The sequence below is a fragment of the Hyalella azteca genome, unplaced genomic scaffold (genome assembly GCF_000764305.2).
Source record: "Hyalella azteca isolate HAZT.00-mixed unplaced genomic scaffold, Hazt_2.0.2 contig3326, whole genome shotgun sequence".
Lineage (NCBI taxonomy): Eukaryota > Metazoa > Arthropoda > Malacostraca > Amphipoda > Hyalellidae > Hyalella > Hyalella azteca.
The window spans coordinates 2,486-30,284 of NW_025933578.1; the positions used below are offsets into that span (position 1 = coordinate 2,486).

The following is a 27,799-nucleotide window of genomic DNA, read 5'->3' on the forward strand; positions in this document are numbered from 1 at the left end:
CGCATCATCAAGTTTAAATGTCGACGGTTGCTTCTAGTATCATCAAGCTTTGATGTCGACGGTTGATTTTAGTATCGTCAAGCTTTGATGTCGACGGTTAGTTCTAGTATCATCAAGCTTTGATGTCGACGGTTGCTTTTAGTATCATCAAGCTTTGATGTCGACGGTTGCTTTTAGTATCATCAAGCTTTGATGTTGACGGTTGCATCTAGTATCATCAAGCTTTGATGTCGACCGTAACTCTCCGTTGCGAGCATTGCTGCGATTCCTCGACAGCTACATCGCACTGCCCGGCCGCGGCTCTCGCACTTACCAGCCGGAAAAACTGGGGAATTTTGAAGAGCATTCCGGAGTCCGGGGAATAAAGAGTAAAATTCCCAAGAGCTACGCTTATAGTCTGGTAAAAACCACCAGAAGTAATGAGCTTCGTCGTTGAAGACTTAGAGTTATAAAGGAAGAATTTTTTATGTTCTTAAACAGAAGTCCAGAAAAAATTCAGCATCAGACAGAGTTCCAAAAAGTGAGGATTTTAGCGGGTGAAGTTTTATTTTTTATACTTTATGGCCTTCCCGCACTTATAGCTTGCGTAGGAGAAAAGAATGAATCTTGTATTGCAGAGATTCTTCATAGAATTAATTTGGGTTTGCAAGTCTTGGTAACGCGGGTTTTGCTTCTCAGTTATTGGGATAGGAAATTTCGAAAATTAATCAATTATATCAGAGACTGCTGTAGGAACATGATCAGATTATAGATAATATCATTACTATTATCAATATATTATTATAATTTTAATTAGATTTTTATTCTACCGTGGAAGTTATTGGCCGGGAAGCTTAATATCGTTTAATTTAAGCTTGAATTGCAAACGGAATAATTCATAAAATTTAAAACTTAGTTTAGATGCAACACGAATAATTTTTTCAGATTATCATTTCGTAAATTTTCATGCTGCAGCTTGACAATATCATAGGAAATAAGATTTTTTATTCTAGCTGCTCATGAAATTGAATGATTTTGTTCAAATCTAAATCCTGATTTAAAACGGTCTGTTCTCATTCTCTGCTCCCTAAGTTCAAGAGGCAGTACTCTTTTGAAACCAACTTATGACTTATGGTCGTTAAAACATCGAGCTTTTCAAATGTTTTAAAAATAATCGCCCTCCGCTTCTAAGAAAGTTTTGTAAAGCTCGACGCTATTCACGTGAACAAAATTTTTGAACTGAAATGCGGACTGAGAGTTTGGAGTGAGCTGAGAGACGAATGGGAGGAATAACACGTAATGAATAATACCACTTCTGGGTCCAAAACATGCACTCAGCTAAGCGACAAAGTTTGACAAAATTAAGACGTACCAAAGACTTTTATTCCTCATGTAAAATATAAAAAAACGTTAATTGTTTCATTCCTTTGGACACTCCTTTACCATAGTGGTCCGTGGCCGGCGCTCAGCATATTCAACGAAAAGTTACAATAAGTTTAGTATTTAAATAAACGAATCTGATGTTATATATCCAGCATAAATGTTCCAGTATAACAATCCTAAACATGTCCAGCCCACAATGTTTAGGAGCATGTTCAGCTTAAAATTAGAAACGTTTGATATTTTATTCTCTCTACTTAAGAACAATCAATATTTTTTCCGAAGCACGATGGTTATTTACTATATTTAGCGGACATAAATTCTCTGTTAAAGACATATTTGACGTTGTATGACATATTTGACATATATGTTGTGTTAAGACATATATGTTAAAGACATATTTGACGTTGTATGACATATTTAACATATATGTTATGTTAAAACATATATGTTAAAGACATATTTGACGTTGTATGACATATTTGACATACGTATATGTTATGTTAAGACATATATGTTAAAGACCTATTTGACGTTGTATGACATATTTGACATATATGTAATGTTAAGACATATATGTTAAAGACATATTTGACGTTGTATGACATTTGACATATTTGTTATGTTAAGACTTATATGTTAAAGACATATATGACGTTGTACGACATATTTGACATATATGTTATGTTAATACATATCTGTTAAAGACATATATGACGTTGTATGACATATTTAACATATATGTTATGTTAAGACATATACATTAAAGACATATTTAACTTTGTATTCGCAGCATGGCGGTGGGAGAACAGATGTTCGTACGGCTGAGTCTGCCGGACGGACTAGAGGAGCTCGTCGAAGGCGTCGCCAGGGAGGTTCTGAACAGCACGGCGCGCACTGAACCTGAGATACACGTCGTCGCCAGGAACTACTTTGAGAAACTCGTCAGTCGTCGCAAACAAAGTGAGTCAAGAGTAAAGTGAGTCAAAAACAAAACGAGTCAAGAACAAAGTGAGTCAAGAACAAGGTGAGTCAAGAACAAAGTGAGTCAAGAACAAGGTGAGTCAAGAACAAAGTGAGTCAAGAGCAAAGTGAGTCAAGAACAAAGTGAGTCAAGAACAAAGTGAGTCAAGAACAAAGTGAGTCAAGAACAAAGTGAGTCAAGAACAAAGTGAGTCAAGACCAAAATGAGTCGAAATTATTAGATTGCTTACTACTAGATTCTTGATAAAAATAAGTTAAGCTGCGTCAAAATGTCGAGGCGTATGGTGAGAATTGGAAAATGATTCGATTGAAAATAGAGTGAATGTTGCAAATAAATAATTTGATTTAAATCAGACAAAGTGGGTCTACCCGAGTAAAAATGTAGCGTCGCGTCTGATCATAATCAAAACAATTGTTTATTAGAGAATTGAAATTTTAGCAAAATAATTCATTTTAAAACTTACAAAGTTAGCCAAGTTGCAACATAATACCTATATATATAGTCCGATAAGAATATAAATAATTGCTCATTAGAAAATGGTAAGAAATGTTTAATTAGCTTCTTAACATGTGACAGCTGACACCAATGATTTCTTATAGCGGGAACAGCACTCTTTGGAGTATCTAAAAGAAGTACAAATTTTGTACAAAATGAGAAACTTTGTATATTCTCAAAAACTCCAACAATATCAGGCTCAATACATTTTCAACAATTCAGATTTCCGAAAAAAATCATATTTTTTTGTAGTCCATGCCTCCTTGAAAAAGCTGTTAAAGAATTAGAAACATTTAGCCACAAATTTGCACAAAATAATCACTGTCAAAATTCTCAATTATTCGACTAATATTCGCTTCTTCATCAGGTGACAAGAAAGGGAAGAACAAAGACAGCAAATACGGCCAAAAGGTATCGTAAAAAGTTGCCCATCTTCGTATAGTTACTCAGCTGAGACACACAAGATCGATTCATAAACAAATCAAAATTGAAATATGTAAGGAAATCTGGTTTATATTGATTGACATTTTTGTCATTATTCAACAAAACGAACACAAAAAATCTCTGTGACCATGCATGGTAGTGAGCTACATGACAAACAGAATGACAAAAATGAAGTCAAACACCAAATTGGTAGGCTATCGTAAGCGGCCGTTATTCAATAAATTATTTTATTAGTTTTATCTAAACACCGAAACCTTTGCAGTAAAATACGATATTTCCTAAAATATTCGTTCTCCAACATTGTATGTAATCTCTTCATTTATTAATACAATTATTTTTTGCAAGCATCGGAGCATACGATGACGATATTTATTCCTATATACTTTGGATTAAAACTAAGTATCGCTCAGGAATCGCGCCAAGCAGATCACCATTAATTTCTTTGTGGAGGAGTGCATTTCAAATTTCCTCCTCGGTGAAAAATGTAATTTTTTTTTCGATCAACTTTATCAAAGAAATTTCTTCCTTACTCAAGAGAAAAAATGATATACGTCATACTTCAAAGTTTTTCCTGTTATTTAATGAATATAGTTATGTCTGAAATACTGCTTTGATGTGTTTTGTTAATATAAAGCAAATATCAAATATAGAGAGCTTCCATATTAAAGGACTGAGTTCTTTATAATTATTATTTGCGATACTTTTTAAAAAAATTACTTAATTTTCTTAGAGAAAATCTTCCCGTATGCTTTATACCTTCGAGAATATTTTACGAGAAGGAATTAATTTTGATAATACAATTTAATCTTGGAAGAAATGTTAAGTTTAATCAGTAGAATTTGATTTATTTATTTTTACATAATTTCTTGATAGACAGTTTGACATTAGCATACTTTTACCCTTTACAACAAGATCCTACTTCTATTCCAGAGCCAGCGAGGCATTAAAGCAGGTGTGGTGCCAGATAGACGTTCCCGGAGTCGTGGGAGAACAGCCGATGCGCAACCTACGCCAGACCCCGCCATGCTCGAGAAGAGCCAAAGCCGCACTCGGTTAAGTCGTGCAAAGAAATTTGGCAAGAAGAACATGGGCGCCCTGGCAGCAGGAGGAGCACTGGGAGCTGCTGGCCTTATTGGTGCTGGGGTGGCAGCAGCAGCAGATTCGACCGGAGACACCATTGCCGCGGCAGCAGAGAAACTGGAGGATCTCAAAGACTCGGGTGATGGAATTCTGGGTGACATGAATCTGGAGGACATTGAGGTGAACGCTGAAGATGGCTTCCAAGCGGCTGAAGATGCAGCTGGGACTGCCGAAGAAGCAGCAGAAGAAGCCACTGAAGAAGCGGCAGAAGAGGTAGCGGAAGAAGCCGCTGAAGAAGCGGATGTAGAGGCAGCAGATGCAGCAGAAGAGGGTGCGGAAGAGACAGAAAACGCGGCTGAAGAGGCTGTAGATGCCGAGGAAGAAGCGAACGGTGGTGAAGCTGAAGTTGACGGAGAAGCAGCGGAAGAGGCTACAGATGCCACCGGAGAGGCAGCGGACCCTGATGAGGATGCAACTGAAGAAGCTGCTGAAGGAGCAGAGTACAAAACTGAAGAGGTGGCAAATGACGCTGACGATTCGGTTGTAGAAATTGGAGAGACTACTGAAGAAGCAACAGAAGACGCAGCAGATGCAGGTGAAGATGCCGGAGAAGATGCAGCGGACGATGCAGCAGATGCAGCAGATGCAGCTGAAGATGCTGGAGGAGAAGCAGCAGAAGACGCTGCAGATGAAGCTGAAGGTGCCGGTGAAGAAGCAGCAGATACAGCTGAAGATTCCGCAGAGGCAGTTGACGAAGCAGGGGAAGCAGCCGATGAAGCTGCCGAAGAAGCTGTAGAAGCAGCTGAGGATGCAGGCGAAGATGCAGTGGATGCAGTAAATGATGCTGGGGATGCAGCTGAAGAAGCTGATGATTCAGCAGAAAACGCAGCCGAGGAAGCAGCGGACGCAGTTGATGAAGAGGCTAGTGGTACCGCTGAAGAAGCTGAGGATAATGCTGAAGAAGCAGCAGAAGATGCTACTGAAGAAGCGGCTGAAGAAGTAGCGGATGCGGGTGAAGATGCTGCAGATGCTCCTGAAGAAATAGCAGATGCAGTTGATAATGCAGATTATACAACTGAACAGGTCATAAACGACTCTGCTGATTCTGCTGTAGAGATCAACGAGGCTGGAGAAGTTGCTGAAGAAGCAGAAGCAAATGACGATGCTGGGGAGGCAGCGGAAGAAGCCACAGAAGAAGCAACTGAAGAGGCAGCAGAAGGAGAAACAGAAGAAGCAGCAGAAGAAGCAGCAGAAGAAGCAGCAGAAGAAGCAGCAGAAGAAGCGGCAGAAGAAGCAGCAGAAGAAGCAGCAGAAGAAGCAGCAGAGCAGCAGATGAAGCAGCAGATGACGCAGCAGGGGAAGCAGCAGAGGAAGCAGCAGAGGAAGCAGCAGATGAGGCTGCTGAAGAAGCAGTAGAAGGAGAGGCAGCAGAAGGAGAGGCAGCAGAAGAAGAGGCAGCAGAAGGAGAGGCAGCAGAAGAAGAGGCAGCTGAAGGAGAGGCAGCAGAAGAAGAGGCAGCTGAAGGAGAGACAGTAGAGGAAGCAGCAGATGAGGCTGCTGAAGAAGCAGCAGAGGGAGAGGAAGCAGGAGCAGCAGACGAAGGTGCAGAAGAAGCAGTTGACGCAGAAGATGCAACTGACGAAGCTGCAGAGGAAGCCGGGGATGCAAATGAAGGCGTTTCTGACGATATTGCTGAAGTTGCTGACGATGCTGCAGTTGACGAGGCAGCAGTTGTAGATGAAGTTGGAGACGCTGCTGATGATGCTGACGATTTGAGAGCCGACGCAGAAGAGGCCCTAAAAGAAGCAGAAGATGCTGCAAATGCTGCAGAAGAGGCTGCAGAAGCTGCAGAAGAGGCTGCAAGAGAAGCAGCTGAAGCAGTCGAAGAAAACAACGACGAATCTGCACAAGATGCGCTTATTGCTGCAGAAGAGGCTGCTGAAGAGGCTGCATTAGATGCTGAAGAGGCTGCAGAAGCAGCTGAAGAGGCGGTCGAAGCAGCTGAAGCAGCCTTAGACGCTGCTGAGGACGATGGTGATGTTGGGATCGATAATGAAGAGACGGTGGAAGATGTAGCAGCAGGCGCTGAAGAAGAAACAGACGCCCCTGAAGAGGCTGCGGAAGAAGATCGGAGTGCTGAGGCCGAGAATTCTGAGGAAGGCGCTGCAGAAGGAGTTCCAGACGATGGTGATGCTGTGATTGATTCTGAGGATACTGTTGAGGATGTTGCTGCGGGCGTTGAGGAGGAAGAGGTTGGAGAAAGTGCTGCAGAGGAAGCGGCAGAAGATGCAGCGGAGGAAGCTGCAGAGGAAGCGGCAGAAGATGCAGCGGAGGAAGCTGCAGAGGAAGCGGCAGAAGATGCAGCGGAGGAAGCTGCAGACGAAGCGGCAGAAGAGACGGGTGAAGATGCTGCTGAGGAGGCTGGTCAAGAAGATGGAAGCGAAATGCCGATGGATACTGAAGATACAGTAGAAGACGTCGCTGCAGGAATTGATGAAGATGTTTCCGAGGAAAATGCAGAAGATGACGCTGAAGCTGCCGCAGACGAGGTTGAGGCAGCTGAAGCCCCGAATGATGACGATAACGGAATTGAGGAGTCTGACGGATCTTTCCTGACTGCTCCTGCTCTTCCCGACATAAATGGCAACCCTGACAGCGCTGACTTCGAGGTGAGTACACGTGGAATTTTCGACTGATCATTTTATTAGCATAATAATTTTGCCTGGTTCTAAGTAGTTCGTCAGTTCACCTCAAGCTCATCCGATGTAAAAAACAATAGCTAAAACGGCTATATATAATTATATAAAGCTTTATATAAAAGCAATAGCTCTCTCTTATATTAAGGAGGACTTTTCAACACTCTACCTTATTTCTAAAAGAAATATACGTAGAATGAATGCAGGAATTTTAAGTTGAATTGGTAATCAGGAATTTCAAGAGCTTTAAATTTCTGCTGCGCCTGTTATATGCTCCTGAAATTTTGGGATCGACTGGCAATAGAAATTCAGTATACCATATTCAATAGAATTTGCAGTTAAAAAATTATTATTATACTCATTTTATTGTGAATTGCATGTAGTATTAAGAGTAAATAATATTCCTTCCTTAAATTTTGATGAATTTTGATTTAATATTTTTAACGATACTGCCCAATGTCAATCTCGATTGCATCAGAAACGTCGATTTTGGATTACAAGTTATGCCGAGATGTAGTCGCGCCACAGGAGCTAATGGCTTGCTTTTACCAACATTCGTATTGGGTTAAAAATTTTAATTCGTCATAACAATTAACTGAATTGGACTGTGGACCAAGTATTCTCTTAACGGATGATGCTTTCAACGAAAGAGAAATTGAAGAGGTTATTTTTTTACACGAGATGCCTATAGTTATAACGGCATGCTGTACCGTTATTGTACAGGCACTGGTAGACAACTCAATAAACATTATTTACATCTGATAATCGCAAGTTGCAGGTTAGTTGATGTCGTAAACAATATAATGTAACACATCCGGCCATGAAGCATTATGACAACACAGCTATATTTAAACACTGAAATTTTACTATAACATGCTTGCGTTACAATTTCATTGTTCACGTGCAATAAACACCACTTTAATAAACGACCGCTCGTTTCAATTATTGTACATTTCTTTAGTCTTTATGTATTCTCATTGATGTATTGCTTCCCTTAAGATTAATTTTTTGGGCCTATCTTTTTTTTGGCCGTAAAGCATGCATTCCATTTTTAAATTCGTGTCAATCAAATGTTATTCAAGTGAATTGATTAACTACTTTTTTCTGCAATAAATAATTTCATGCTTGCATTAAATTAATGCATTCCCTGGAGGGCTAGAAGTAATTACTCATGCACATTTCGCAATAAATTTTTTCTCCGACAAACTAACTATGGAGCTTCTTTTTTTATGCCTGCGTAAGAGTAGTTGGTTATAAAGCCAGTTCAGCTTCGCAGTAGAAGTTGCTAAGCAGCATGAGTGTTATATGTGTTGCATTTGTCTATTATAAATACAGTATAATATTCATAATGTGAGTATCATTATCATCATCAGAAGCAGTGGTTCTCGAAGTGAGGTTAATTGACATATTGTGGTCCCGAGAGGACCTGCGAGATTGATAGTTCAATTTATTCAGCGAAAAGTTGCTCATATTTTTCTTGCCGAATAGTAGAATTTGCTGATCAGATTAAATCTCGTGGAGTTTTTTTCAAAATTTATTCAAGAGCCTTGAGATTTTCTGAAAATGTATTAATCAGTAGTAATTATAGAAAAATTAAGTGGAATTTTTAGTTTCTCATGCACACCATAGACGTTATTTTGAAAGATAACAATAAGCAACACTTGGTATTTGGATTTGATCGGTTGTGAACACAATGGGTTGTAAAACACGTGAACATACGGATATCAGGTTATCGGTAATTCATCAATGAGAATTCAAGAACCACTGCTCTTGAAAGTGCTTAAGCTCTTGTAATTGGCATTAGAGGTTAGAATCCAATTGAATTTTTTATTATTTTATGTCGTGAATTGCATTAAGTCTACTTTCATTGAAACATTAATTTTAATATTCACCATAGATAAAATTATTTACAAACTTTAAAATTACTGTCACTTATATAATTACAGTTCTTATTAGAATTGAAATAATTACGCACAAATAAAACTTTTTAATCTATAACTACTAATTTTAAAACGTCAGAAGATATGTTTGCATTAGGTTGTTGTTTTCAAATTAATTATTGTAAGCAATTTAGCAGCCAAGTGCTCTCCTTTTGAGAAAATCAATATTAAATTTTTCGTAAATTTCGTTTTTCCCTTCACCAGATCCCCTTTAATTTCCTTCTGAGCTCTTTGAAGTCACGGATTTTGTTTGGTGTCATCGAAAAAATTGTTTAAAACTTCCGTGTGATTTTCCTCTATGGCTGAAGACGATATCATAAAAATACCTCGGCCTCTAATTGGTCCAAGATCTTTATATTTTTCCCTAGCAATTCTGTTGGCCTGTTTGTTCTAATTAAATCTGCTCGGTTGCTGCTGCTAGTCAGGTTTTCTTAAAGGATCTCTGATGATGCAAAGAAAATAAAACAAAACCTCGCATTCTCGCATCTTCTCTCTTTGTAAATTGTACAGTGCATTTTCTTTGAGCTTCTTTCAAGTCCGTGCTACATCATGAAACAAGTCTTCTTGTTTACTATGTATTTCATACATGAACTGCATACCTGAATTCAATCATATTTCTTCGTTCCCGAGTCATGCCAGGATAAAAAATATAATAAAGGAGAAGCGCATCCCAGGAGGATGATCTCGGAACCCAAAAAGTTGGTGCCCCAAAATATGGGCTAATTTAATATCTCTTAATTAATTATGTACTGCTGTCTAGGGAGGCCTGGAAATAATTCTACATTATTCAATTAAGCCAGCGGTTCTCTGGAGAACTGAGTAATGGACGGCACCCGAGGCATTGGGATTATAAAAATCAGAACCCTTAAGAGGCACGCTCCTGAGCGCGAAATTACAAGGATTGCAGCTAATAACTGGTACGGTTATTTCTCTATCAATATTATCAACGCATGCTTTATTCTATGAATTTTTACAATTATCAATCGATAGCTTCATCAAATTTTTGTGTCGTATGCAAGCTTGAATCGTTTGGACTTCAAATCCTGTAAAGCGCATGATGATTGCATGGATTAAATACTCGAGCTTTACTTGTGTATGCTTAACAGAAATTCACGCTTGTTTAGAGAATAAATTCCCTAGGCCGAAGCATTTTGTTCACTTATTTAATTGTTTCCAGCACTATATAATGAGAATGCAATACTGACACGTAATCATTTGAAACTAATAGGTGAACATTAATTTTATGATACTAATATTTTGTGGTGGCTTCCTAATGATTTACAGAAATTGAAGGAAAGGTACTTATGGATTATTATATACAAAACTCCGAATGATGAAGGTTTCTTGAAAATGTAATTTTTTAAGGTCTAATCTGCAAATAAGTGTTGAATGCAGATTTAAATAGAACTCGGGAAATTTCAAACACCCTGACAATTGCCACCGCTTTTTTCCATGGCTCTGAGAAGACGCAGTTAATCACCACAAAAACTTTTTGTTGAACTGATGTGGTGGCGTTAAGCAAAGTAATCTTAGTGACCGGCATAGCATTTTTTACTTGACAATTATTTATGTACACGTCACTGTAAATAAAAAAGTAGAACATTTCGAAAGATGGAATTCAAGACAGTTATGCTGAATAAATTTATCCAGCTAAAGGTGGAGCTAAATCTTGCGCAGCGAGGGAAACCATGGAAGTGCTGACGGCAAAATTTGAGCGATAATTGATCAATTACAGTTAATGATAAATTTACTTATTCTGACTAATTAATAATTTTCTGGCTTTTATGCACGCCTTGTACGCAGAAACATCCTGGTTCACAGCACAAATTTTCTTCTATAACTAAAAAAAAATTAAATCAATATTAAAGTGCTTGATAGCTTTCAACATTAAAAAAATGCCTGGTAAAATTGTACCGATAAATCATGGAAAACCAATTAACATCTACGATAGAAAAGGTTACCATTATTTGATTGATAATAAAGTATTGAACGATAGTGCACTCCACACCCGAACGAATACTGCGTTGTCTAATACTTGAATCTGTGGTGAACTTACAGGAGGAGGAATTGCATGCATTTATTATTATTATTATTACGCGCGAGAATAGTGCAACTAATAATATGGAATTATTGAGCTCCTCTATGATAATATATTAATTTTTATTCCAACACTAATTTGTTGGGATCAACTCTGTTAGAAAAAATATTTTAATTTTTGAAGGACAAGGACAGGAATCTTTTTACCCACAAATTGGCTTTTCATTGTAAACATGATACTTCAGAGTAATATGTCACGATGAATCTTTCAAATTTGTGTTGTTGAATGCTTTTATTTTCCCAATTAACGACTCTTGACGAGCTCGTTTAGCGTCGAACGTTTCTGAATTCACCGTACTATAAAACACTAAATTTAATCCTGTTAAATTGCACCACATGGAGTGAAGTTTGAATTTATAAAATTTAAATTTGAATTTGAAAAAAAGAACTGCGTGAACCACTGCTTCACAAGGATAATTAATTTTCTGAATTTTTCAATTTCCGAGTACTAACGTAAAATGTACCGTGTACTGAGCTCATGTCATGGCTTTTCGATATGATCTTTTGCACTTCAATTCAATTAGTCAATTGTTCGACTTTGATGGATGAACTGCAGCAGAGATACCAGACAAATTGCCGGATTGTCTAAACTGCGGGTCATTGCTCAGCTGTCATAAATTTTCACAGCGTTTTACGGGCTTCCTTCTCCTTAAAATGATCATTCCTGTGGGCTTCCTCTCCTCAAAAAGATCCTTCCCCCGGGCTTAATTACTATTCCTCAAAATGATCCTTCCTACGGGCTTCCTTCTCCTTAAAATGATCATTCCTGTGGGCTTCCTCTCCTCAAAAAGATCCTTCCCCCGGGCTTAATTACTATTCGCCAAAATGATCATTCCTACGGGCTTCCTTCTCCTTAAAATGATCCTTCCTACGGGCTTCCTTCTCCTCAAAATGATCCCAGACCGTCGCCTCAAGTTAAAATTGTAAAATTTCACTCAGGAACTCAAAAAATTTGTATTGAGAACTCGGTCAAAATTTGATAACCTGAATTTTGAAGTGGATTTCATATTGTATCTGCAAACTCAAGTTTCTGCTAAAATTCCGTAAGCTTGGCAGCCGTTCTTGTTCAAATTAAATCATCTTGTCGAATCATATCACGGTATACATATATTAATTTTTGGCAAACCGGACTATTGAAAGTTTATCGTTTATGATAAAATCTTGAATTTTGAGTTATTAATAAACTGACATTTAAATATAAAAATTTACATAGACAATAAAGAATAAAAATAAAACAAAGGATAAAATCATGCGATAAATAATAAATTAATGCCTCGTATTTGGCTTGTATACTATACTTCACTTTTTAATCTATAGACTAAAGGGGTTTTCACAGTTTCCATTAAGGCAAATGTTGTAGAGAATTGCAATGAATTACAGGAAGCAATAAGCTGAATATCGCTGCTGTTTGTTTGCCTACAACTGACATAGTTGATGGAATTCGCGATATTGCCTTAATTGCCTTGCATGATCTGGTGGTTCAATCTTATTCGGAGGGCAATTCATTCCAGCATCGACGTAGATATTGAGCTCAACATGAATGCAGATGACGTGGCACTGCATTAGAGTTGCATTCACAAGCTGGTATCTTCGTACCAGTATTCACTGTATTCACAAGCTGGTATCTTCGTACGAATCATCGCTGCTCAGTTTAGTTAACATCTCACACAAGTATAGTTTACCTAAATAAACCACGTATTTTACTGAATATCTTCGACAATGTGAACGAATTTTGATTATTATTCGTTTTTTTCAAGCTCGTGATTATTTTTCAGGTAACTGCACAAAATTATCCCTTTTTCCGGAATGATTAAAAAATTTAAATTTTAAAGAGAGATTTAAATCCACTATGACACGATGAATTTTCTCATCAAAAGAACTACACGTCTTGAACTTCAATATAAATAAAATATCATATTCTAGAAATATCCCGACACGATTACTATCGTGGATCTCGCTTGATAGATTTATGATGTCAGGCCTTCAATAGAAGAAAGACACACAAACTTTCACAAATGCATAACATGCTTACACATGAATGTGGAGCTGACTTCAGTAAATCTATTCAGGGCATAGCGTCCAAATAATACATTATATTCAGCGTAGCTGCGGCACTCTTGGAGTATTCCACGGCACATGTCCTCAGCAGCGAATTAAGCTTGGCGGTAGAAGCTTCCTCTGTCCAGCTCTATTGATTTGTTAAGGCGCTTACATCCTCAACAAACACTGCACGTCTTCTACTAACACAGCCAAAGGAAATACGTGTTGTCAGATCTCGCTAAATCGTTTAAATGCTCCTAGAATATACATAGATGTGTCAACACCTGCCTAGTGCATGCTATATGCATAAGAGGACTGGCTGACGTGGCCAATGGACTTGCAGTGTCCCTTGTATATTATTTCACGTCCCAAGTCACCGTATTTAAATGTAAAGTAGAGATATTGTGCGAAAAAATGTTTAGAGACCTAATAGGTTCAATGCATTTATACTGCGTTGTGACTTCAGATATACGACAACGAATAACGTCGTTAAAAATGTCGGAGGATAACACAACATTTCTTTGCATTAATGTTACCTTGCCTGTTAAATTAATATCGAGCGATGGATCTTCTGGAAAAGAAATGACTGTGATAAAATAAATGGGGCTTAAAGAACGGATTCAAAGACAATAAATTACATTGCTTGGATTTTCTTCTAATTTAAGTTCTTCCTATCATCGATGATGCATCGGGAAACAATAATTGCAAATTACATCGTTAATTGGCAGTGAAGAGTTGCAATAATCTGAGAGAAGTCGAGCGTATAATTTATCTTAATGAAGTGCAATGGCTTACGCATTGTCTTCCTACTAAGATGACTCAAATGGAAATTGTAGTTTGCTTTCGAGTTGAGCTATTTCAAAAATCTTTATATAGGTGTTGTTTTTCTTTTAAACCATTAGAGGACATAAAGTTGACTCTGAGAATTTTCTTGCAGAAAACATATTCTGCAAGTACATGACAAATGAATGTCGGGAGAAGTGTAAATATTGTTGATTTCACTTCGTAATTGTTAAACGTCTAGTGGAGTTTCCGTATGCAGGCAAGACGATATCATATCATTACTAAAAAAATGCAACATGCTTCCCAAAAAAAATGCAACATGCTTCCCAAAAAATGCAAAAATGCTTCCCAAAAATACTGGATTCAGCAGATAAATAGTAATACAGGATCTGAGTGGGAAGACATCAAGAATTGTTTTTAATAGATTGAGACACCCGTATATAACGCCTGTACATCTTGTTCAGGAGGGCGACACACAATTGTTTGCTTACAACGTTAACTCTTTTTGTGCAAAATGGAAAGTTTCAATTAATATTAGGTACTAAATAATATAAAATATTAAATGCACTGGCTTTCGTTGCAAAAAGCTGCCTGTACATGCGCTCCTGTACTCAGTACCTTCGTATGAGTCACCAGACTGAGCTACAGCGTTACATCTCTATTACCCAGGCATATGACGTTGAAATAAAGTTGGTTTTGAGTTGATTTCGTTGTAAGTTCAACGTTTAATCAACGTTATCTCAGTTTTGGAGGCCTGTTGAGTTAAAGCAGATACGTGTCGTAAAGTTATTCGTTAAACAATTTTTTATAATTTCGTTATACAATCTTTTACGCCGCCCGAGGCGTGAAGCTGCACAACGGAGCCGGAGTGACCAAGCTGTCCGTGACAGCGGAACAGGCAGGGCGCGATCGAGTGGCTTGAAAGATTGGCTCCGCTGCAATATTGGCCGCGTGCGCCTCGCCGGAAAATTCCCAACTTTTCAGGAATATCCGCGTCTAGCTTCTCCGACTTTCAAGCTTGGTCTTTTTATCGTGAAGAATCGCGCTCGTTTATTATATTGTCAGGGGTCTAACTCGTGGAGAGGTTATTGGTGAGAAAAACGGAATTCAACGGGGAAATTTTTAGGTCACACAGATACGCACAAGAATATTAATTACGAAATGTTTGGAGAAAGGGAGAAATGATGAAAGAACAATTGAACAATGTTAATTGGATAGGAGATAATTTTTTGTTGATTTAAAAAATATTGGCTTTGAAGTGTCGAGGCCCGTTTATCTTCTGAAGGAAATTTCCGACTCAACTTCACAGGGATATTAAATAACTTGAAGGTATTATCATTTATTTTACTAAGAATGCATGTCAGTAAAAATGATTCCTCCCGCATTAAAGTCATTAATTAAATAGAGTTGTGGTAAGGAATAGTTTATGTGTTTAATTATAATTATTAATTATTACCTCTAATATAGTAAATTACGAAACGAAATTCACTTACGTGCTAGAACCTCGTGAGCATTTGAGCTTACTTTTTAGGCTTATATTCATAACATTTAAAACGGAAATTCATACGCGTCATTAAAAACAACCATTCGTATTGCCACGAACACACGTGCCTGGTTCGTTTACAGGACTTAAATTGCAAGGTCGTTTTTTGTCCATAGCGACGGCCTTGAAGTTGAAAGTTTACTGTAAAGACCGCCTCATTATTTGGGAGGCAGGAGTGCTGAGAGCTTCTCATATGCACTAACTTACAGATTCAAACTCACGGTCGTTCCTTTCTAGCGCCCCTAAAGAGGCGGCGCATTTCGGGCGAATGGCGTACTAAAGCGCCCTGATCAACACGACACTGAAAATGACGATATTTCCTCGGATAAACTTCCCTAAACGCTCTGGATGAGCTCTCGAAGACCTTAAAATATTTCCACTGTTGTGCTTTAGGGACAAAATCCTAGGGTAATCCTACGTTAAATTCAGGGTGGAGAAGGAAGTTGGTTTCAGGTGTGAAGCAGTAAGATCGTTGTAGATAACAAGTTTATATGTGGAGAAGAAAAAAAAGCTAGTTGCAGGCCTAATTTTGTATAATCCTTAGCCCTTCATACAAGTTATTTGTCGCGCGTAATTTAATCCGAGAATAATAATTTGACGGCTGTGAGTCAGAGTCAGGACGTAAAATTGTCCGACACGTGAAATGCAAAGAGTCGCAATTAGTGGTTGACTTTGTATGTGATCAGCATTCATGACCGAGATAATATGGTTAATCATATTATTTAAAAACTAATTAGGAAGAACATCAAATTATTTTAAATGCCTTGAAGTAAGAAACCAGTGTTAACACCTAAAGAGCCCTGAAGCATTACTCAGTTTTTAAAACCCATTGCATGAAAAAAATGCCGGAATTAACTATTCTACAAGTAGCGACAATTTGACGACAATCCAACAGAGTTTGTAGTGGGTATAAAGGCACATTCTAATGGCTGAGGGCTGCATTATAATGGCAGTGGGCTGCATTATAATGGCAGTGGGCTGCATTATAATGGCAGTGGGCTGCATTATAATGGCAGTGGGCTATATTATAATGCAGTGGGCTGCATTTAGACAACTTCAGCGAATGTAACTTGATCTGATAGTTTGAGGAGGGAGTTACGGGCCACAAGGCCACGTTGAAATGCTACATAATAACGAGCTTCAAGGACTAAGCGCAGAACGCGCTCAATGTCACAATCGATATTGCAAAATTATCTGAACGCAAAAAAACAATAAAAATAAAAATGCAATTTCCCGGTTTGCCAGTATTAAGCAATGGAACTGGGCTTCTAAATATTGCTTTTAATCACGCATGTTGGGAAAAATTGGTTTATTAAGTACTAGACTACTAGTTTATATTTCGTGGATATTCGTCAATATATAATTTCGCAGAACATGTCGATTAAAAGTGAACACTGTTTGTATTAAGAACTTAAACAATTTAATGAGGCATTGCTTCTCAACGGCTGTTACGATTTTATCAGAAATATATAATACAATTATGTAGTTTCAAATTCGTTGCGAAACTGGAACACGAAGAATTCGTTTCGATATAGTTCAGTGTATTTGTTTCATGTTGAGCGTAAATCGTTTTTGAAACAGGAGAATCATGAAAAAAATAACGCAATGTTTGACGCCACATATCAGTCTTGATGAAAGGGTATGTGAGATTTTATTAAAAAATATCAAACGCAGATAGGAAAACAGATAATCGGAGGAAAAACTACATGCGGAGTATTAAATAGTACATAGAGCTATAAATTATAGGTTACGGCAAGCAATTAGTCCACGCTGTATATAAATTCGGCAATGTAGTGAAATAAGAAGGCTTTTCTAATACACCCCGTGTTGCTAGGCAGCATGTTATTGGATTTCATGTTTTCGTATAATCCAAATAATTTTCTAATGTTCTTATCACAGCGGGGACCATTTTGTGCTGCTCCACTCGTGCCGTTTTGTTTGTCAGATGTGAATAACAGAATGCAATTAAGTTGCCGCAATGCAATAAAAAGTTTACAGGCTTCTCGGCTCAAATTATTTGCAAGAATTTGTAATATAATAATTGTTACCATACATGTTTTTGTGCTAATAAATACGGTTGAGGTTATCGTAGTGAGGTTACAGTTCCTAGAATTTCGATAGAATAAACTTAGAATTTAATTTTGAATTTTCATGCTATGCGACCATTAATTGGAATTTTCATTGTGTTTTCACCATATTCAGGTGTATGAAAGACAATCAGGCACGGCAAGGTCACACAGGTTGTTGTCATGTGTTGCACAAAGCATGTAATGCAGTGATTCATAATTTTGCATCGTTAACTTAATGACAATACCGTATTTAAATTTATTTACATGCATCATCGCAATAAAATTAGATCAGTTAAATTATGATTCATCACTCAAATATTAGATTATTTCTTATGGTCTAATTATATTATCTATCGCTTTAGAACTACACTATATTTATGCGTAGAATTGTAAAGAGGTTTCTTCTGATCAAAATGAGTCTCTGACCATAAACTTATTTATAATCTGCATAAATACTGAGTTAATGAATACTGCAATTCATTAGTAGAACGTAATACAGGTGAGGGGAGCGATGCAAAAATTCAAAAAATTTCACGAAGTAATTGCTCGTTCACTAGAAAAGAACATCGCTTTCTTGTTGGTAAACTAACTTTATTGTTTGGCAACAAAATTTATTGCTAAACTAGCTATATTTATTACTGCATTGTGGCTGCACTGGATAAAACAATTGTAAAGGCATTTTCTTTGGTTGTACAACTTATAACAATTAATTTTCCTATTAAACCTTTTGTCTTGGAATTGTTTTCATTTACGCAAAATGAATGATTATTTTTTATACAAATAAATAAATATTTTATTTATGAAAAAACAAATCCAGCTAAAAATCATTAACTTATATCCGTGGGGTTACATTTGATTTTTTCATGGTGAGAGTCTTATTTCATTATCACCTCAATATCAACGTTATTTTGACATGACGTTGATAAATTAGTAGTATAGAAATGGATTTAATATATGGTAAATGGTTATTATTTAATTCGTTTACTTCGCAGGTTATGCAGCAGAGAGACGGCGACTCAATCGTCAGCACAAGGGCTCCGGCATCCGTGAGTTGAAGGACAAACCCGCTAGATTCCCTGAATTTTTAATATCGATGACTTAGAGATGATATTGTTCTCGCGAAAATTATCTAACATTTCCAGTTGCGCAGACTAATGTCATCACTCTCCCAGAGATTTCTTATTTGTCTCAGCTCGAAACGTAATCTCGACTAAAGTGAAAACTCATCATCTAAATACATATATGCTAATTTTCATCTAAATACGGTAGGCGTCTTTATTAATGCTCTATCCTCGTACAATATCAATTAAAATGCAAGCCAAACATTTAGATACGAATGTGTGAAATAAGTAAGTTATATGAAGTTCCGGTCAATGTCCTTAAGGTTTTTTAAAATCACATTTTTATTTACGAAATTACTGTACTTAACGTTATGTGAAGCTTTGATCAATATTCTTTAGCCAGCTTCATAAAACTCGTAAAGTTACTTGAAAAATAAGACAGCCTGTAAATTTAATGTTTTACTACAAGCCAGACTTCACCGTTACTACGCGATATTCAACAATGATCAAATACTTTTCAGCCATCGTCAGGTTATTTAAGAATCCAAAGCAATAATTTTATTACAACGCAATCTTTTTGCTTTGCGGTCCCGAAGAATGTTTTAAGACCGGCCATTCATGCCTCGTTAGCCGGACCGCCGGACCCATGCTCCGCCGTATTGATGCCACGCCGGAAACCTTCGACCGACCGACCCATTCGTAACCGTCGATTTACCGCAGATCTTCCTCCATGTTTTTGCCACCCTGGAAAATTATACCAAAATATGATAATGAGCGACCCGTGTTAGAAATGAAATTTCCATCCATTAGGCCTAATATCCAGTTTCCACGGCGAGGAAGGCGGCTAAAAATATGGGAGCAACGGGAGCACTTTTTAATAGAAATATTTAATGTCATTAATTCAGAAATTAGTTCTATTCTCAAATGTCTTGCCTATTTTTGAGGAAAAAATATGAATTATACTGAAAATGTTCGGAGTCAGCAAGTTTGTTATTGACATATTCTTATAGTTTTCATTTGCTAAATTTATAAACTTGATTGAAACTCATTCATACAGTGCGGCAGAAATTTTTTCATGGTCACAGCTGGATATTCGGCAACTGGCCACTACCCTGGAAAAATTTTTGAAATAAATTGAAAAAACTCCTATGCGAAGCACTGAGGAGCATGCAGAAAAGATCGCGGAGTGGCCATCATTTTCAACTAAATGCCCCCAATTCATTGTAAGAATCTTCCCTCGTTCGAGTAGCGCTTTAACAGACCGTTTGAAATTCAATCCAAGAAGGAAATTCTCCTTAAGAAAATGATCAGTTTACGAACAATTAGAGCTCCTTTAGAGGGCCTCGAAAGATCGGGTGTGAGCCAACGACCAAAAAATGCCAATGATGAGCGAGAAGAGCAATCGCTTGGGACTGAGGCAGTGAATTTGTGCCTATTGGAAATTTTAACTTTTTATGCGATTTAGCTACACATTTTGCTGCAATAAATATATCATCTGTCATATAATTTGTTATTGAATGCTTTCATTTTTTTCTCTGCCAAGTGAGTTTATTTTTTACGTGAGTTTATTTTTGTGTTTTCTTTTCGCTTCTGCGAGGCGGTGCTGTAGCGTGATCCAAAATTAGAGTGTTATGAGCGTCTCATTTTTGTGGCTTCACGTGCCCTGTTTAATCGCCCGCACAGCAGGCTGCAAAAGAAGCGTAAATAGCTTCTGAATCTGAAGCAATGTGGTGGGAAAATGGAATGATTTTTAATTGAACAATTTTTCTTAGTTTTTGAGTAGTTTTGAGGTTAATATAATTTATAAAATGATGCCAAACTTAATCGTAAATGTTCTAGAATGGCTTATATAAAAGTGAGTCTGTCACTACGTCCACCAAATCAAAAAGCGAACATGTCGAACAAAAATTCAGTAAATACAAAAATTGACCGTCCCGCAAATGATGAATAAATAGAAAGGATCAAACTATAATAGAGATAAAAATGTTTCTGTTGTCATTTTAAATAAGAGACTTGCCAGGTATTGTATATTTGTGAATAAATTAAGAAGAAAGCTGCCTGTCTGCGTACTTCGTACATATCGTTTCTCTTCACACTCACTGCAAAGAATTAAAAAAACATCGAATTACCTGGAATTGCAATCGAATAACAAACAATAATGATAATTCCGAATTTTATTACCGTAAATAGCGAATATCTCAAAATAGGAGTCATCAATCAAGTACGGTTGATTGTTCGATTATTGATACGTGCGCATTCAGTTGGATTTGAAAGTCATACTTTTCTCCGTGCCTAATTTAACTCATGCTTATCCGCTTATCCAATCACGGGTTGATTTTAGTGTTCTCGCGAACACCAACTTTTTTCTAGTATGTTGACGTTAATTTTATAGTAAGGGGTTAAATAATGTAAAATGTTAATGTTAAACGTTATTTTAAATGTTAATATTAAACGTTAATGTTAAACGTTAATTGGTAAACGTTAATGATAAACGTTAATGTTAAATGTTAATATTAAACGGTAATGTTAAACGTTAATGTTGAATGTTAATGTTAAACGTTAACTTAATCGTTATGCGTTAAGAGAGGCCAATGAGACAGTACGAACAAACTAAACACGCAAGATATTTCTCCAGCGTGTCACTCTGTAATGCATGCCAATTGACAGGGCATAGGTGAATTCAATTCGTTCACACTCGGTTTTATGTTGGTGACATTCGTTTTGCTTCCAAGAAACCCTGATGAAATGCCATCATCGAGAATAAATTCGCCTAAGAGTCCATCGAACTCTGCGTCGTTCCCAAAGTCCCACCCCAAAGAGTTATCGAACCTTGCAATTTGCATGAGACTTTGGCCGGGCTTGCAAAGTTCTGGAGGCCGTGGTCACAGCGCCGAACTTGGCCGCTTTACGATCAATGGCGGCCAACTTCGAAGCATTCCTGTTCTTTTAAGAGCGTCTATATATGAGAACGATATCGTGGTGGCTTCTTTCAGTTTGGTTCCTGACAGTTTGCGCCAAGAATTTTAGGACGTGTTGCATTTTTCTCAGTTTGGGATCAGTTAATGGTGCCGGAAAGGCCGTGAATCTGTACCGGTTCATTTACATGAATATTGCCTATCCCTTAAACCGGCATATCTTCAAGATCATGAAAATGCGTGTAATAACCACGTCGCAGGTCTTTTCCTGTTCGATGATAAATGCATTGCAATCATTGACAGTGCATAATTCGCATTGGTCGCTTATATAAATCACTAACAGAATATTCAGATGATAGTCGACAGAAGGGAACAGCCTAATATAGGAGTTGTTAAAATGAGTCGGCGATTTGACATCGATTGGGACTGCTACGTCCAAAACACATACTAATTAAGGATACTTAGGTTGTGATATGGGTTTTCCTTTATACAAATTCAGATGAAATAACAAATATTTATTTAAATAATATTAAATTGAAATTATATTAGTTACATTTTACGAACTTACTTAAGACTCATCTGAACTTAAAAAGCCACGAACTTTCTCAGGTAGTTTGCGATTGGATGTGGTTGAAATAGTACCATTAGTTTGACGCTAAATTTAACCTGTAATGTAACTTGCTCAGGTAAGAAAGCGATACCGAAAGGGCAGAATGCATTGATTGCTCGATTTTTGTCTCTGTCAGGACAAATAAAGATGAGAACTTCAAGTTGAACAAAATAAAACTTAACTTTGATGGGCTTTCAATCTGAAGATTGCGTGAAAAATATGGCTCCTCTCTGGCGCAGTGAGCGTTCTGATTGCATTCTCGTTGCTGCAGGTATCTCAAGTATTCCAAGTATTCTAGGATTCCAAGTGTTTCAAGTATCCTAGAACGATTCAGCCCGACGGTGAGGCTCATTCCAAATCGTATTTGTTTCAAATTTTGTTTCCAAATCTTATATAATTTTGACGAGCGATGGCTGACTTAAAATGTCGTCGCCGTGTCATCATGGCAAATCGAACTTCGGAAACTCGGAGTATTTCTCCAAACTCGGAGGCTGAAATGTGGGAACTTGGAGGAAAATTTATCGACGGTGCCAATCAGAAGCCGATAACATTAGTATTTTGTAGGATTTAGTAATTATTAACTTATTAGTTATCAATAACAGAAAATTTATATTAGGAAAGCATTTCAAGCGATAATTAGGATTGGTAATTTTACACGTTGTCTTCTGAAGGCTTGTAAAAACATTTAATGTTCCTCATATGGTGCCGTTACGAAAAAAACGTTAAATGATGCAACCTTAACAGCAATAACTTTACAGAACATTCACAAACGTAGTCTCAACAGAATGGTGCATTTATTATGACAACGTAATAAGGTAAAATTAAGAAAGTTCATACAATAACATAAAAATTTTCATATTAAACACACCCCAAGCAGCTCGTAAGCACATAAACCCATGGTAAATAAGGTTTAAATAACCTAGAAAGTGCGCAGAGGCATTTCGGTGCCGGGGTCGAAGATGCGTTAAAGTTTGTGAAGTGGCCGCTTCTTGTTATTGGAGTCCAATAATTGAACTGAAGCGCTCAAGAAATCTTCGCGTCGCTAAAAAATCACTCACAGCGGATGGCTGTAAACACAATTAAGAAACGCTCCGGAAATGGGCGAGTTTTTGGCCGTGCCAATTTTTTTGCGGTTAAAAATGAGGCCTTAGGATTGGGACAGCTTCATCTCTAAATGATTTGTGATAATTTTTATATTTGGTGTAAGTTTTCTTGGAAAAATTTGGCTGAGTTCGCAATTCTGGGAAAGAATATGAAGAATATGAATATGTGTTTACACTGCGAAGAATATGAATTCCTATTCCTCATTTAAAAATGAACTTGAAGACAATTTCAAAAAATCTCGAAGAATTGATGAACATTCCTAGCCTTGAGACTAAACCTCAGCAAATCTTATTGGGGGACGTTCTAGATGATAATTATTGAAATTACGAAGCCATAATATGAAACTTTTAACAAAAATCAGTCAAGTAACGACGCTAGAAACAAACTAATATATTACATATCATGACAGGCATGACAATAAAATGCAATAATTCTAGGTATCTATTACTGTTGTAATTATCTAATTATCTAATATATTAATAACAGTTATAACAACTTTATCTTAGATATTCTAGCCATCAATAATTATAGAAGTTGCGACACCAAAATATCCATCAATTAATGAAATCTCGCTTCTTTATTTGAAGTTGATTTTAACATCAAATTCGTTTCAAGTTTTTCAAAAAATCGTAGAAATCGAGGCAAGTTAAAGGAATTCAAAGGCAGATTCAGCTCGATTTCGTCAAGTGTTTCATGCAGGAAATCGAGGCAGGAATTCAAGGGCGGATTAAGCCCGATTTCGTCTCAAGCGTTTCAGGGAATCGAGGCAGGTTAAGTGAATGCTAGGGCAGACTTAGCCCGATTTCGTCTCAAGTGTTTCAGGAAATCGAGGCAGGAATTCAAGGGCGGATTAACCCCGATTTCGTCTCAAGTGTTTCAGGAAATCGAGGCAGGTTAAGGAAATTCTAGGGCAGACTTAGCCCGATTTCGTCTCAAGTGTTTCAGGAAATCGAGGCAGGAATTCAAGGGCAGATTTAGCCCGATTTCGTCTCAAGTGTTTCAGGAAATTGAGGCAAGTTAAAGGAATTCATAGACAGATTAAGCCCGATTTCGTCTCAAGTGTTTCAGGAAATTGAGGCAAGTCTAAGGGAATTCTAGGGCAGACTTAGCCCGATTTCGTCTCAAGTGTTTCAGGAAATTGAGGCAGGTTAAGGGAAATCTTGGGCAGATTTAGCCCGATTTCGTCTCAAGTGTTTCAGGGAATCGAGGCAGATAAAGGGAATTCTAGGGCAGACTTATCCCGATTTCGTCTCAAGTGTTTCAGGAAATTGAGGCAAGTTAAAGGAATTCATAGACAGATTAAGCCCGATGATCCCGTAGTAGGAATACGGAGGCGGAAGACCTCATTTGCGTTGAGATGAACGCGTCGTCCCCGCTTATGAAGCTCCTGATCTGCAGGCTTCAGTAAAAGCCAAATTTCACGGCCTACCGCGCGTGTCGATAACATTGACGGCCGTGAGACCTGATGCTTGTGATCTATTGGCGAGACTTCTGTGCCATTGTATCTCTGGGATGACGTGTGATCGCTAAACTGAATTTAAACTAAACGTAGACTAAATTTGGACTAATTAGTGACAATTTGGAGAGCAAAATTTGATACCAATTGAAGGCGATGCAACCGTTCGTGAATTGGGTTTCGAGTAGTTTTTAATTTTTTAACAAATTCTTATATTAGGTTCCAACATTTTTCTATGCGAACGGCTTGTATTATTTCATCTGAATTTTTTTTACAGCTTTAGAGGCGATTAAATTAAACGTAGAATATGTTATCCTGGAAAGGCACAAGCTTTATGGCTGTCCAATTCTTGTGCTGCACGGCTGAAACATAAGCTAGACTTGAGATCTAGCGTCGGCCACAATATAGGTCTCACTAAACTGATATAGCAGCGCTTCAGCTACCATTGTTCGTGAACAAAGAGTAGCAGCAAGCATTAGATTCGGGGCATCTCGAGGCCTTTTGCCAGGCTTAAATTTAGGCGTCCGATGAACATGCAAGGCGTGGCTTTGAATCAAGCAAAAGTTCTACTAATAATGTTTTTTGCATTAAATTACATTTTTAACGATGTCATGGCGAGAGTTGTGCATTTAGTAAAAGATATATCCAATATTAACCTAAAATAATACAATACATAATTTTTGTCACAATTCGAAATATTGTTAAATAAAGAAGGGAATAATTCCCATTTTTATACGTTTGTTGCAGTCATCAAGTTATATTCATAACGTGGCCGTGGTGAGATATGTGCAAGAAATAAATTACATGTTTAATATTACCATGTATTAAGTCGGTTGATGATCCATCTCAAGGTTTTACATAAGGTGTAAGCAGTTTGTTCAATAAAAGCGAATAATTTTTATTTTCATTAATTTCTGCAAAAATGAAAACTTACCAAACGGGTGGTGTACGAGTTGGTGATGTACCAAATCAGCGATGGGATCGAGTTTCTTTTGTTTTCTGAAAAAAGCCCCCATAATTTCTATCTTAATGAATTAAATGAAGTGAAATATTCTTCAACCGCTGTCGTGTAATAAATGGAAACAATACTAATTGCTATTCATAAACTGGCTAACTTTCACTTCTTTACTGACTTTACTGAGTTGTTTTGTACCCAAAACTCACCATATTTATACGAAATCGTGTGAAAATCTGGCCAAATTTCTAAAGAAAAGTAACTCGAAAAATAAAATACTAGCATACATGTTCAAGAGTGCGTGAGTCAACTGACGTCTTGAGAGTTTACACTAATGTAATTTATAGAAAATTCTTAGTCCAAAGGAAAAAAATACGGCTCGATTTTAAGAGCTGAGATAATATTTATAATTTTATTGGAAATAAATGAATTGCTTTAGATTATTTTAACTTCTATTGATAATTTCTTAGGTTGGGACATCAAATAGCTTTTCAAGTATTTATTTTGAATTTTTTAATCAATTGTAAAGTAATTGGTATTAAATTGGATATAGAATTTTTAATAACGACCACACTAGATCATGTGCTCGAACTCAGATGGCGATGAGTTAACTGGGCGCCATTAGGTTAAGGAAAAAATTGCGTATTACCGTAAAATATTACCGTTCGTGGGAGATGCGCATCAAATGCATTCAATAAACTGGCGTTATTTATGCAGGATTATAATCGGTATGACGTAAATATCACGAACGGGATAAAATTATGAATAGAATTTATATCAAGGCATAAATGCAAGTGCATTTAGCCGAATAAAGATTGTTTCAAATGATGTCAACAATTCAGATATTGGTTCAATCGATATCAGAGATTAAATTAAAATCTATTTATTTGTTTATTTTGTTGACGACTCTACATAATTCTGCACTCGCGATAGCCATAACAATAGTCATAACAAATTTAATATTTATTTACGTTTCATTGGATGGCAATAAACTCACCTGTGTACTGGAGGCTCCGGTCTCGTAGCCCCCGGTCTCGTATCTCACCCACATTGTCTATTATCTCTCTAGGACCGTAGAACGTGTTGAGAGCAGATTATTTCAAGTTCTTCTACTTTACTCAAACCGGAAATTCCATATAATCCTCTTTGTGCCTTTATTATGAATATATCCGAAATTAAGCAGAAAAAAATTCAGCGATCCTTCTTTGAATTCCAATGATTGATAAAACAGGTATCACAGCCACACACATTAGCTTATTTCCCTCGTAATTGCTCACTGAAAAGCGTTCGCAACAACAATAATTTTAAGCAGTTCGAGAATCTCTCAGTTCATGTTTACTAGCAAGGCGAACCAATATTCACCATTTAAATGAATCCATTCAGGTATTTCTCATAGAAGCGAGACTCGTATTAGATGATATTGGAAAACTTCGCCCCCTCTCGCCTCATGAATCCAGCCTCAAAACATGGCATGCATCAGACGCTGCCTTCAATTACAAGTTCTTTGAATGGTATTTTCTACTGAATTTTTATTCTTCAATATTTAAGTGATGACTTTTGACAATATCCATTGATACTTGACTATTTTTTCCAATTGCAGCTCAAAGGGATGTAAACGTTTGATGGCCACTCAGGCCCGCACTTGGAAATATTACCCTTTGAACAGGTGAAGGAGATAAATTACAATCTCAATTTCAGTGTTCACGCTAATTTCATATGAATCCTTTCGAAAAATTGGTTCTTGACAAATGCGATAACTTTCAGAATGGAATTACGGCTTCAGAAATGGGAACTAAAAAAAACGATGAAGTAAATAAAATCCGTACAGCTGATCACAATATTTTTCGTATGCAAAATTGCAAAATAACGTTCAATATGAGACTATATAGCCACATTCTTTATCGGAATATCCTGTTATATTGTTGGAAAAGTCACTTTCCACATTCTTTGTTATCTTAACTTACTCTGTGTGGTTGAGCTAGTAAACATGAATATGCAGGTTATTGGGATGAAGCTTTTCAAAATAAAAAAGTATTCAAATTAATTACTAAAAATTTAATTGCCACTTGATCGGTCTATGAAATACTTATTCGTGAACAGTTTTTATATTTCTGACATGGTATTAGTCATGAGGTGAGATTCACCATCATAACAAGAATGAAATAGC

The 27,799-nt window shown here is 37.1% G+C and overlaps 1 protein-coding gene across 1 annotated transcript in view; it reads left to right on the forward strand.

Moving 5' to 3' along the window:
- The first annotated feature begins 2,156 nt into the window (after positions 1-2,156).
- The window catches only part of LOC108675299 (otolith matrix protein OMM-64), a 30,364-nt gene continuing 4,721 nt past the window's right edge, over positions 2,157-27,799 (forward strand). The window contains exons 1-5 of the mRNA XM_047879552.1: positions 2,157-2,322; positions 3,207-3,250; positions 4,214-5,647; positions 5,689-7,032; positions 18,524-18,577. Of these exons, the coding sequence (XP_047735508.1) occupies positions 2,172-2,322; positions 3,207-3,250; positions 4,214-5,647; positions 5,689-7,032; positions 18,524-18,577 (3,027 nt within the window). The 5' untranslated portion in view covers positions 2,157-2,171. The remainder of the gene's footprint in view (positions 2,323-3,206; positions 3,251-4,213; positions 5,648-5,688; positions 7,033-18,523; positions 18,578-27,799) is intronic.